The sequence below is a fragment of the Ambystoma mexicanum genome, chromosome 2q (assembly GCF_040938575.1).
Source record: "Ambystoma mexicanum isolate Mex_15411 chromosome 2q, UKY_AmexF1_1, whole genome shotgun sequence".
Taxonomy (NCBI): domain Eukaryota; kingdom Metazoa; phylum Chordata; class Amphibia; order Caudata; family Ambystomatidae; genus Ambystoma; species Ambystoma mexicanum.
The window spans coordinates 875676753-875690310 of NC_090924.1; the positions used below are offsets into that span (position 1 = coordinate 875676753).

The 13558-nt window shown below is 44.2% G+C and overlaps 1 protein-coding gene across 6 annotated transcripts in view; it reads right to left on the reverse strand.

Annotated features, from left to right (window-relative positions):
* Positions 1 to 13558, reverse strand: part of ACBD5 (acyl-CoA binding domain containing 5) — an 803722-nt gene that overhangs the window by 543515 nt on the left and 246649 nt on the right. For all 6 annotated transcript variants that reach the window (XM_069648118.1, XM_069648119.1, XM_069648117.1 and 3 more), the window contains one exon: positions 5216 to 5330. In XM_069648118.1, the coding sequence (XP_069504219.1) occupies positions 5216 to 5330 (115 nt within the window). The remainder of the gene's footprint in view (positions 1 to 5215; positions 5331 to 13558) is intronic.

A 13558-nucleotide genomic window follows, 5' to 3' on the forward strand; every position in this document is an offset into this window, starting at 1 on the left:
TACTATCGAGCATCTCAAATCGCCCCTATCCTGGGGTGGGCTATGCATGAGGACCCCCCAAATGGCAGGACATAGAACAGTTATTCGCCGGGGCCCCCCTCTCCCACCTCCCTTTTTTGCCGTGGGAAACACAGGCCTCTCAATCTCCACTTCTCCCAACTACAAGCTCCTCGCTCAGATGCTGGGATAGGCAGATCACCCTAAGGGGGTTGACCCTGGGTCTGGGCCCCATGACCCCAATTACTCAGAACCCTGTCTTCACTCCGGGGCTCCATCTTAGATCTTTCCATAACTGGTCAGGGACAAAGACCTTGAGGCTGCAGGAGATATATGCCGACAGTACCCCCTTGACCTTTATTCATTGTAAGGAGAAATGTAATCTTTCAGAAACAGAAAGGTTTAAATACATACAACTTAGGCACTGGGTCACCAACCCGTCCGTTAAAAAAGCTGCTATCAGGCCTTGTATAGGCTTAGAGCTAACTGCTGCGGAAGGACTACGCACCCACAAAGTAGCAACATGCTACCGACTTTCATGGAATCGTGGGAGAGGGAGCTGGGGAGGGAGATTGCTCCTGAATCATGGCAAGGAATCTGGGCCAGAGCACACAAGTCTTCTAGATGCACAACGGTGAGGGACTGTGCAATTAAAATATGTTATAGATGGTATTTCACGCCACAGAGGTTGCACACTATCAATGTAGATTACCCTAATACTTGCTGGTGTGGGGCTAAAGGAGACTTGGGACACATGTGGTGGCACTGCCCGATTATTCAGTCCTTCTGGTTGGAGATTCGCTCCAAAATTAAGTTCATCTGTGGATCCCTCTTTCCCATGGACCCGTTAGTGATGGTGTTGGGCGATTCCCCCGAGGATGGATCATATCCACAATCTGGTCCCAGAGCGCAGCTAATCACTCAACTACTGATAGTGGCCCGCCTTACGCGCGCGCGATTCTGGAAAGAACCTCTGGGCCCCCACATTGCACATTGGTGGGTCAAGGTCTGGGAACTCCTTGAAATGGAGAAACTAACAGCTGCAATAGTGAACCGAGCAGACAAATTCCGACAAATTTGGGGCCCAATTCTAGACTATGTGGAAGAAAAGGAACACATGTTCTTCCAACCAAGACTGGTCAAATGTCTCCTTCAGCCCTGAAGAGTTCGGAGTGAAGAAAGGACCCTATCGAACTGGAACCAGAACGGGAGGAGGATACTGGGCACCAAGGGTAATGCCCGGACAATAGAGGGCGCCGGTGGAAGTTACCCTTTTTTCTTTTTTTTTTCTTCTTTTCCTTTCTCCTTGTCTTTCTTAAGCATACAACTGCAATAATACATCCCCAAAAGTAATTGCGATATCACTAATGGAACTATAGTTATTAAAATGAAATGTCAATCCATTGTGTTAAATCAATTGGTCACAGCGACAATTGCTGAGGTTTATTAAGCTGGCGAATTTTGATGAAGCTGTTGAACTGCAATCAAACAACGTTGCCACTGTTTATATTGGTAAGATCTCAATGTGCACTGATGTTTCAATAAAAAGATTTTGACAAAAAAAAAAAAGCAACAGCACGATTATCAATCCAAGAAAAATAAAAGATTGGATTACACAAAGGTTTGGAAGCAGGTGTAATTTAGAAATCCAAATAATTTCCTACCAAATGTAGGACAAGTAACAAGTTGGCTGACAAACGGTTCAGTAAAAAAATAAAATCTGTGGCGTCATTCCAATGAAGATAGGAATTAACCAGAAAGCTATTTGAGTGTGGCATGTGTAGTCATAAAATTAGAATAAAAGTTCAACAGTGTTGCCAGTTACAGGAGGAGGAACATAGAATACATTAAGGTAACAACAAAAAGAGAAATGAACTTCTAAAGGAAAAGACAAACACTCAAAGGGAGATGAAAGAAAAGTATCCTTCAAACAAATTTGGTACTAGTTTTAAAAAGAAATTCAACAATCCCACTCCTCTGAACGTAATAGTCCACTGTGACACGGCCTGCTTACAGGCCATGTCATGGAAGGGAAGGAAGTCCACCTTAAACATTCTCTGCTGCTCGAATGAGTGTGTACAAACCCGCTCCCATCCTCACCTTACCTATGACGATGGCGAACACTGAAGGGGGTTGGGGGGGGCGAACTGCAGCAGTGGGAAGCCTCCACGCAGCAGCAGTTCCCACTTCTTTCCAGCACACAGCCAGCAGTCTAAAACCGGCCACACGAGAAAGCATTGCAGCAAAGTCTCCAGAAATCTACACACCATTCGGGAAAAGAGGCCTTATTAATGAGGCTCCAACCATCTCACAAGAGATATTAAGATTGAAAAGGCGGATTAGAAGGCCTTATGGAACAGGGACTCCAGTTCCTCAGAAACCTTCCACTTCCATTGCTAGGGATGCCTCCAGAAAAAGGGGCAGGGTTTACACACCCTTTTTGAAGCCTACCTAAAAACTCCCCTGCCACTCCGCCTTGAGCCAGTAAGTGATTGGACAGGGTGCATGGCCAATCCTGGGACAGGGTGGGATATGTAAGGAGGTGTCTGAGCATGTAGTTTAGTTGGGTGAGGACAGGAGACGGAGGAGGACGTCCAAGAGACCAGAGGAGGCAAGAGCAACTATAGTACAGAGGCTATTGTTAAGGAGGTCTGTGGAGTGTTTGTGTCAGAGAGGGGAGAGTGTGAGTATTAGAGGTAGAATAGGAGTAGTGGTGCAGTGGGATAGTAGTAGGAGCAGAGGTAGCCGTAGTAGGTGTTGGAAGTTAAGGTAGGTGGCGGGAATAGCAAGGGAAGAAGAGAAGTGGTAGAGTGATGGTAGTGCAGGGCACCATACGGGAGAGAAGAGTTGCATATCCCTGGGTTCTGTAGCAGCGAGAAGGGTGTACAGAGCACAATACCCCTGAGACTCTCTGAGGGACGGACAGGGGAGCAGGACCCCATATATCCGGGTTCTGTAAGAGTGAGAAGTGTGCAGGGCACCATAACCCTGAGTGTCTTGTAGCAGTAATGGTAGTAGAGGTAGTGGTAGTAGGGAAAACGGAGCAGTAACAGAGCAGGAACAACAACAGTGAATGGGAGAGTAGGAGAGGCTATTGGCATTAAGTGAGACAGAAATTATAACAGGGGAATAGCAAGAGGTGGGAAAGTAGAGTGAGAGGAAGGAGGGAAAAGGAACCAAGGTAGAGGGATAGTTGGAAGTACAAGCGGCAGTAAAGAATAGGAGTGGTAACAGAAGTAAGATCAAAGGGTGAAGTGGAATGGCGGCGTGAAAGAATGGACAGACAGTAACGTGGTGGGAGGAGAATAGAATAAGGGATCAGTACAGGAAATAGTCAGGTGTGAGAGAAGTGATCGGGCGATAGAAGGCACCATTCCCTATTACCAGAGTTCTAACCAATGATAGGAGAGGGAAAGCTAGAAGTTCCCTAGGCAGTCAGCTAGCCAATGTCTTGGGGTAAACACCAGATATGTAGAGAATTGGAAGACATTGTGGTTACCGACAGACAGTGACTAACAGCCCGGTAGGGACGTCTGGGGCTGGGAGGCGAGTCCTCGGCCTGGGAAGGTAGATAGAAGAAAGGGACGGCCCTAGCACCAATCATTCCCAGTCTCTTAGACACCAGAGAACCAAGAACAGAAGCAGACATTCTGACCATTAAGTTTTAAAATAAACACCCTTGGACTTTTCATAACAGTCAGCGTGTCTTTTTGGGGCGGGACATCCCGTCACACTACACAAATCAGTAAGTATTCATGGATGTGTTAAGTGTGTCAAAAGCAGGGCTAGAAGTTGGTTTTAAAACTTTCAGACATACACAAGGTCTAATTCAAGAGACGTTATCAGTTGATGAATAATAGGAGCATTAGAAATGGCAGAACAAGCCTTTAGCAATCTCCATGTCAGGTGTGAATGGTTAGTAACACAGGTTTCAGGTGAGTGAGGAGAATGTACACTACTGATAACACTGGGAATTCTAGAGGTAGGCCTACACTTATGAGACAAGTGGGTCGACACATGCACACATATTTACAAAAACAGAACACGTGGCACCAACAAAATATAAGACAACAGAAGAGATCCACTCTCACTATACTCTCAAAAGCCTCATAACAGGAACAAATCAATGCCTTTTAGAGGACGGTAGAGCACATCTTGCAGTGACCCATGAACTGGACAATGCTTCCCTTCAGTCTACTGCCCTCAATGTCTCTAAACCTTCCTCTGCACTTAGAATGAATATAGAAGTCCGGATTTCCATAGGAAAGCAATGAAGTACAAGCAGTGAGAGGGCTACATCTCCTGTAGACATCAAATGCCATATAGATGACTCCTCCATGAGTCAGGGACGCACCCAATGGGCAAGGGCATAATGATTATTCCATTGGCATCTTGCCTTCTGCATGAAGAATGCTTGTTAATAATACATTTTGTTAGTAAAGACAGAAAATATCCAACCTTGAGGGAAAGACTGCTCACATTATTAAAGAATAGAATTCAAAAGAAGCAAATAGCTGCTAATAATCCGGTAAAATTTACTAAATGCTGCGGAGAATCGGGAGCTAGTGTGCCTGGATCCAATGCCTAGATAGTGCCTGAAAAACAGAACCGATGCAAACATGTCTGTACTAAACATGCTGGAGCCTGGAAGCCCCTGGTGATATTGCCACTTTTGGCATGTTTTCTCCATGCTTGCCTATATGTTTTCCTGATCATTGTTGGCTGAGTTTGTATTTAAGATTACATTTTAGAAGTAGCTTTAGTACGTATTCGAGCTACAATAAGCAGAAAAACAAAGCCAGATTGGCAATACTTATGTTACTTGTTATAATAATTAAGATTTTTTTTCTCTTTCATTGCTTGAAACGTATTCCTGGATTCTGCACATCGACAAAGACATTGCATGTTTACAAATATCAATGAAGATTGCATGGAGTAATGTGATGCATCCCTCTTTGAGAAAGAGGGAAGGGTAAATCAGGGCAAGCAACCATACATAGTTGCTTAATCTTTAGATGGCAGAGCAGCAACCTAAAGCGGAGAGAGTAAGTAGTAAACAAAAAAGTTTAAATGAATGATCAAAGGAAAAAGGCTCTCAGTAAAAAGCGGAGGGCATTTTTATTTTGAGTAATCCAAACTGGTTTGCTAAATAACATGCAACTAAGAACAGTAAAATACAATGCACACTAGTTCCACAAATGTATGCAAGCAGTCCTACCTGACGTTAAACCAGATCCCCGTGCATGCTTTTTGTCTTCCACTATTTCATAAAATGGGCCTATCACTTGAAGTAACTCTTCCACTTTCTCATTGATTGGCATACTTTCAAGAATCTGCAGGTGTACAGAAAATATCATAAAAAGCAACACAGAGACGTTAGAGAAATTATAACAACTCTCTAAATAAATATAGCAAAGAGAAAAGCCTAATACAAAAGCAAGAGCACATCAAGCTAAGGCACCACAAAACCTCAAGTCAGTACCCGTGCCTTTAGTGGGAAGAGTGCACATCATAAAATGTCACATATCGAAGAATGGGAAGAGGGGTGAAATTGAAGCAGATAAGTGGATATAAGAAATAGCAAGGGAGGTTAGGAAGAGATTGCAAGGCAAGGAGGTAGAAAGAGAGGAGAATGGTCTGCATGGAGTATTAACAGAAATAGGTTGTGGGTTCAAATGACACCTGTGGACCCTAACCAAAAAAGGCCCAATCACCAGATCAGTAAAAAATAATGATGCTGGCATTGTCCCTCCACACACAATTTATCGTTTACCATGTGTAGAGTAAAGTCCATAGTGAACGGTTTGAATCATTACCCTGCACAGTTGTACACTATAAGCGCAATTAAAAACCATTAAGCAATGAAGCAATGTGCCTGTCTTTGAGAGAATGCCGATGCATGTTCCTGAGGACCACCCCCTTCTGCCATTTGTAAGAGCTATTAGATTACCAACAGTTTGTGGAAAAACCCAGTGCTGATCTCACTCATTTGTTAGAAAGTAGCATCTTACCACAAGCTGGCCAGTCAACTGTTGCACTCATTTGCTCAGAAACCTCCTCCAGGTGCTTCTCCCACTCATAAGGAAAATTAGCCCTCAAATCCTGTCAAACACGTCGGGACCCAACTCTACAGGTTCTGGCATTGGACCCTAAATTGTCTCCAAAATTCTCCACTGGAAGAGACCTAGTTTGTCTCATTGGCACCAATGCAACCCAGTGCCCACACCTTGTACGACCAACTCAAACAGCACCTTGCCCTTATACCTGGTATTGTACCCTCCAGATTTTACTATGCTCGCTTTTTGGACAAATCCTGACACTCCCTCATTGCCAGTTTCCTGTGTGCTGCAAAGGTGATGGTCTCCTGTTATCTCTCAACTCTTACTGATGCAAGCAAGTACCTGCTGAAAGTGATAAGGGGTACAGAAAACACCCAATGTGTATCATATGCCTTTATGATATGCTTTTCCAAGGTATCGGTGACTGAGTAAGTGTGCAGGCATGAGGCTTATTTGTGAATGTGTCCTTGTCGCAAAGACTCCAAAAGGCCCAGAGAATGGAATGATGACCTCACTATTTATTCTGTTAATTATCCATTGTCACTGTACACAGAACATCTCTGCAGAGTAGGAGAACAATACAAATGAGTAAGTAAAAGTGCAAGGTTTAATGGTACGACAGAAGGGTAAAAAGGATACTGGGGGAGAGAAGGTAAAAAGGAGTCAATAGCAGAGGAAACAGGCAGCAGAATGTGGTAGTGCAGAATAGGAGAAGACAGTCCAAGGCTAAGAAGTAAAATGCATAAACCAAAAGGAGCACATGGCAATCGTTAAAAGGGGTGCTAGTACAGGGGCAAAGAGAAGAAAATACAATGACAAAATCAAAAGTAAGAAAATATTAGTGGTAAAAAAATAATTATGAATAAAGGCGAGATAAGTGGAAAATATATGAACCGAAAATGGATGTACATGAGTGAGTTATGTGAATGGGCAGGGGATGGCAAATGATGGGAGAAAAGGGCACATATTCATTATTTTTCTTAACGGTGGTGTATTATTATAGTAAATAAAAAATGCTTTATTCAGCTACTTGTCTTAAAAGAAGATGCCAAACAATTGCAAACAATTACAAATAATACACTCAATACATACAAAATATATAGATAAAACAACCTTAAAATGGTTATCATTATTCAGGACTAACAGAGCATCAGCAAAATCCAACTTGAATACTTCCAATAGACTGAACCAGGTCCTTATGATTTTGGATATATACCTCCTAATTCAAAGGGACCTACTAGCTTCCTATAAATCAATTACAACCTCATTCCTTTAAGGATAGGCATCCTTTGTAACCAGGCGTTGAAAAGATAAATAACACCCACAGAAACACAGTTCGTTAACTTTGTAAACAAGCACAGCTTTTCAGCATCTGTCCAACTTCTTAAATGAATCCCGCGATTGTTGAAGCAGAGTTTGAGATTGCATCTGCGAATTACTGCGTGGAAGGCACAGCTGAACAAAATATGCTGATAAATTTCTCTTGCTTCCAAACAAGGTTTACACATGTCCAAGCAGAAAGAGTTTTTATTCAGTGCACCAACAGGTAGGATTACAAATCGGAAATTCAGATACAAGCACCTCAGTAAAATATTTTCTATATTATCTAAAGGATTAAAATACCAACCCCTGTTTTGCCATTAAATCTCTTTGGGAGACAGTTGTATGAGATAGTTCTAGTAGCCAGTTCTTCAACTATTCTTTAATGCCATCTTTGGTCCTACAATTAATTTACTCTGGTTTGTCCCAAAAAGGTGTTTTCACCTAGAAAGACCAACCGGTTACATTCCTTACAGAGGGCAATGAGTGGCTGCCTTCAGCCTCCAGAACATTTGTGAGTGGATCCTTAAAATAACTCAAGCTGGGATAAGACCATAATCGCAACCAAATGAAAGTGCTCAAGTCTGGTTGTAAAATTTGACTAGTGAAATTCATTTCCAAACTAAACCAATACATTTGATGTACTTCCCAATAATATTTTCAAAAAGGAATTCTCAATTACTGTTAAATTGGGAGCCCCGACATACCCCCACAGCTCCACACTATCTAATGCTGCCGGCAACGCGTGCTTTTATAGAACTCAATAATGGGATCCACAGACTGCTCACAGTGTGATGTAAGAATTTGTAATGTTGCTGCAGGAGAGTGCATGGAAGATAACCCACTGATCTCAAGTTCTCTCTCACGGTACATTCTTTACTGAACCTAATCCCAAAGTAGTCAAAGTTACCAACCTACCAAATCAATCTTTTCTCCTGCCAATCAGAGATTTAATGTTGGTACCTTGTGCCATAAGCCATAGCTTTTTTTATTTCCAACACTGACGATCAGCTCTTTCCCATGGTAAACTTTGTTAAATGTATTCAGCAATGCATTTCAGTGTTTTAGAAATAAGCACTGCATCATCTGCATATAATACAATTCCAATCTAATGTCTACTTAATCAGGTGCATCTGCTGGTAGGCAGCAAAGGTCTATTACAGTGCTAATGTAACTTCAGAAACGTGTTTGGGACATAACATAACCTTGCTTAACTCCTTCTCAAAAGGGAAGTTCATGCTATGTTCTCCTGCAGGACCCCATCTAACAGAAGCCTCATTCCTGTACAATTCTACGATTATACCCAATAAGGTCAATGGAATACTGTACGATTGGAAGCTTAACCACCATATTTTTCTTGGAATACTATTCAAAGCAGTTTTAATACAATAAAAAATATACAGAGGTAGCTTCTTCAGGGGGAGGTGTTTCTACATAAGTTGGTAGAGTCAGAAATCTTGGACGATTGTACTCATCCCTTTTTGGAATCCTGCTTGCCACTTACTAAGTATATTATTAGCTTCTATCCATTCATTCAGCTTTGTCAATATTGCTTTTACAAAAAGAAATTCCTGAGCTACCCAATAACGAAATAAGCTTACAGCAGCGTTTCTTTGCGCCCCTTTTTTATTTAATGGTACAATCTTAGAGTTCACTAATTTGTCCTGACATCACTTAAGGCAAAGTGAGAGCATGTGGCATTTGCCACCTTCACATCTATTTCTAACCTTTATGTTGCTTTTACATTTGTACAGTAAATCATATTTTAACAAGAAATTGCTCATAATGCAAACATTATATTTTTAAGAGAAAATGTTCACTGGCAATCTAGAATGGATAAGTATCCATTTGTTGTCCTCTCTACATTTCTAGTTTTTCTTTCCTTTTTAAACAAGGACATGTCTTGTGAAATCAGGATTACAATTCATAGCTTCCACGAGTTTCAACATCTGCTATAACCATGCTGTGAACCTTAACATTACGCTAAAATGAAATTCAAGTAAGAAAGTATTTTGTATTTGCATTGGTATTTATTTGAAGAACAAAGATATCAATTTCGATCAGAAATGATCTACAATAGCATATTTACAGGAGGTGAAGGCATTCCCAACAGGGATGCCTGTAGAATACACAAAGATTAGAACAAGACGTGAGCTGGTGTAAAAAGGGGGACTAGGCGTAAAACATAAGACTGATGACTTACAAAGGCAACATTAACCTAGTGTAACGCTCACCTGATTCCCGCAGAGGCGCCGGTCTTGACTGGGCGAATACCGTATCTTCAAAGGTGATGTGTAACACACGGTTGGCTCTTTGGGCTGGACCTCTGTGCACTGTATGTCTGACTCGAAGAGTAAGATGTCTGCAGATAGAAAATATGGGATTAATGAACTGGGGTTATTGGGTGTCTCTCTCTTCTTCCCCTTCTCTTCTCCTGTAGAACCCCAAAGGTTAACGCTCTCACCTTAGGTAAGTGAACGCCGAGCTCTCCATCTGCCTCGGGGCAGGGTGCCGTAACCAGTTTCTTCACTGGATAAGGGTGGAGGCCTCTTGACCTCAGAGGACTGCTGTCCGTCGTTTACTGCACGAACGGTAAGTTCCGAGTATTTCAAATGTCTTTAAAAGTCTTTTGTAATGATGTCTCTTGTTTTGCAGGGTCCCGGCGATGGCGGATGACGGGCTGAAGTGAGTTGAGGATGGAACCCGTGTGAGGAATAGAAGCGCCTGGAAGCACGTAAGTAAGCGCTTGTTGCCTGCTTCACGATGCGCACTAACTGTCCTTTTATCTTGCAGGTACAAGTTCGGAGCTGCTGAAGGGTGCCGGAATACCCACTGGATTCGGCGAGGGAAGGAGTAATGGCACGTGAGTAATAAAGTTACCCAATGTCTTTAAACGCACCTTCTTTTGCCTTTCAGATGCGGGATGCAGCGCTGAAGGCCTCCGGAGCGTGCGAAGAGTTGGTAAGCTTTTGTCTTTCAGATGCCGGAATGCAGTGCGAAGATCTCCGGAGCACGCGAAGAGTAGGTAAGCCTTTGTCTTTCAGATGCCGGAATGCAGCGCGAGGCGTTGGTGACAGCTGATGGACCAGGTAAGAGAAGCGCTGTCACTGAAGACCGTAATGCTAACCTGTTCTTTCTTGTCTTTATAGGTGTTGCTGAAGACTGGATTCAGGAAGGTAAGCCTTTTTCCCTTAGGCCCAGGATCAGATGCTGAAGACACGATGAGCGTTCTGCTGCAGAGGATGCAGAATAACGCAAAGCAAGATTCATCCATCGGGTGTGGTTTAAATAGCCTCCTGTAGTGCTTAGGTGTCTCCTTCCATAGCCTCGCCTAGGTAAGAAAAGAGTTCCTGCTTTCCAGAAGAGTTCCAGTGTTCTGAACCTAGGGAGTGGCTCCTGCCCCACCCAACAGGAAAAGTAGTCCCAAACAGAAGAGGATTAGAGGCTCAACTGGCAGGTAAGTAAGCAGCATGGTCTGCTGCAGGTAAGTCCACCCAAGCATTATGAGCCCGGCGCTTCCAGCGCTGGGACTGGGCATATTTATGAGCCTGGTGCCACTGGCGCCAGGACAGGGTCCAAAAGGTCCCAATTGGGACTGGTTGGCACTCGGAACCTGGGTTATGGGTCTGCTTCCAAGGGAGTTGGGTAAGTCTTGACCTTTTGGAAGCAGAGATCATGACACCTAGGGGGGCAAGTGCTGCAAACTAAAGTGGAGTCCTGTACAAATATGACAAATATTACATACCTGTAATCATCTTTCTGTTGCTTGTATCTGCTTAGATTCACATGCTTTGCATAGGCCGATATCTAGTGGTAGGTGTAGAGTATTGCATGACTTGTTTTTGAAATTCGAAAAAGGGACGTCGACAGGGAGTGTTTGTAAAACTATCCCTAACGTGATGTGTACTGTACCCATGGTCCTGAAAGTTCTATAGATTGATTTACATGAAATTCTGGAGAAAAACATGGATGTGTTCTTAACAACACTACTTTATCTTTATGAATGGTTACAAATGGGTCTTTAACTTAGAGTGCTTGCAGTTCGGTCTTGAAGGTGAGATGTTTAAGACTAGCTTTATGCATAGGTTCAAAAGGGGGCCCCATAAGCTTGGTAAGAATGGCGGGGGGGGGGGTGGCCGGAGTTCATGCAGTGAGGATGTAACTTCCCTGTGCACCTGCTCTGATCCTGAAATCAGAACCTGAATGAGGCACAGATCTAGGAATAGAGCACTTCTGCTGGCACACCCTGATCGCTCATGACAGACTGCGATCAGGGCTTTGTTCCGAAGGAAATCGGAGCCTGGGAAACAGAGAGGGTGCCGAAGGACTGTGTGAGCGGACTAAAGACAGCGGCTGAGCCGAACCCATAATATCAAATTGTCTGCCCACGGCGCAGTGGTAGCGCTGTAACACCTGCCTAGCTCGGCACTGGGATCAATGCTGTCGGGCTGAGAGGGGCTCACAAGGAACCGCCGGGTATGTCACAACCCAACAGAAGTGCTGGAGACCCTGCTCGGCGGGCTGCCACCGACCGTAGAGGAGACGCAGAAGTGGACATGGGTGGCATCCGTTGGGGGACGTGAGGTGAGCGGGGACCGCAGGGATATAGTAGTGCAAGTGCCCTCGATAAGCCTGCCCCAACCTAAACCGCGGGGGCTCACCAAGTTCACCAAGCGTGAGGCGACCCTCTGCCGCACAAGAGGGCAGGAGGTGCGGGCGCTGCCAGAGTGGGGTGGAGGACCCCCCCCTACCCACAGCCCAAGGACATGGGTGAGGACAGGCAAGCAAGTCTCAACTGCATGGGAGATACAGAGGGGTACCGAGCAGGGCTGCCCATTATCACTGATATATTCTAGCATAGGAACCATTGGCCGCGTTCCTCAGGAAGGAGTATATAGAAGATGAGATCAAGATAGACGGAGAGCAACACTTGGTCTCTCTGTACACAGATGACATGCTGTTATACGCAAGACAACCGGATGATAACCTACTGTATTTACTGGATGTTATTGATGAATTTGGCACATTCTCGGGCATTAAACCGGGAGAACTCCTGCTTGTACCCACTCGCGGGGCTAAAAGGCCTCCACGAGGAGCAATTACTGCATTTGGGCCTCCAATGGACAATGGGCACCTTTTGTTATCTGGGTATCAATGTATGGCACGACCATTTGGACGCGCATAAGGAGAACACGCTGAAGGCTTTGGAAGGTGTAGTTAACTATGGGATTATGGAAAAAGCTGCCAGTTGGGATATCTGGCAGAGCAGCCCACTTGAAGATGGTGGTACTGCATCGCCTCTTGTACTATTTTATTAATATACCCTATAATATACCAACAGCTTTCTTTCGCCAACTAGATACAATGGTCCGAGAATGCCTGTGGGAGGGAGGAATAGAGTTGCTTTGCGCACATTGCAGAGAGACTATGCTGAGGGTGGGATAAAAGTACCCCATTTTGAGTGCTATTACCTGGCAGGACAGCTACAATTCGCAACTGGCTGGGAGACGAGCCCTTGCAGGACACCTTGCTGCTGCAGCCGATGTTAGGGGGTTATTTTCTCAAGGGAATATTGAGGGTGACGGAACTCACCGGAGTAAGACCCTCCGGGCTACTGAAACTTGGCAAAGACATATGGCGTAGGGCCTGAAATCACCTGGGAGGATCTGATCCTTGTTGTGTACATGTGCCCCTAGTAGGAGTTACTGGAGAACAGCGGGGAGACTTGACAGTACAGGAGGCAATGGGAAAGTAAAAGGGGTAGCCACGCTGGATGACTTATTACGAGAAGGCAAAATATTGGATTTCCAGACCTTGGTTGATGAACATGGCATACACGAGGGCCAGTGTTTGCTATATCTAGGTATGGTTAGGAGAATTGGGCAGAGATGGCTGGGCCCGTAAGAGGAAGTGGAGACCAATGCGATACTAGATACTATATATGATGTGTCAGAAGGGGGGCACATGGTCTCCAGATTGTATGAATTGTTCTTGGGTAGCACTGCTACACAAAAGTTGAGGGTGCGTGGAAATTGGGAGGCAAAACACCGGAAGAACTTTCACAGATGAGTGTAGGAGGGTGCTGCTGTACAACAAACAAGTCTTGAGGAACACCAGATTCAAGCTAACACAATTGCATGTTACACACAGGGCATGTATGAGCCCACATAGACCATTTTATA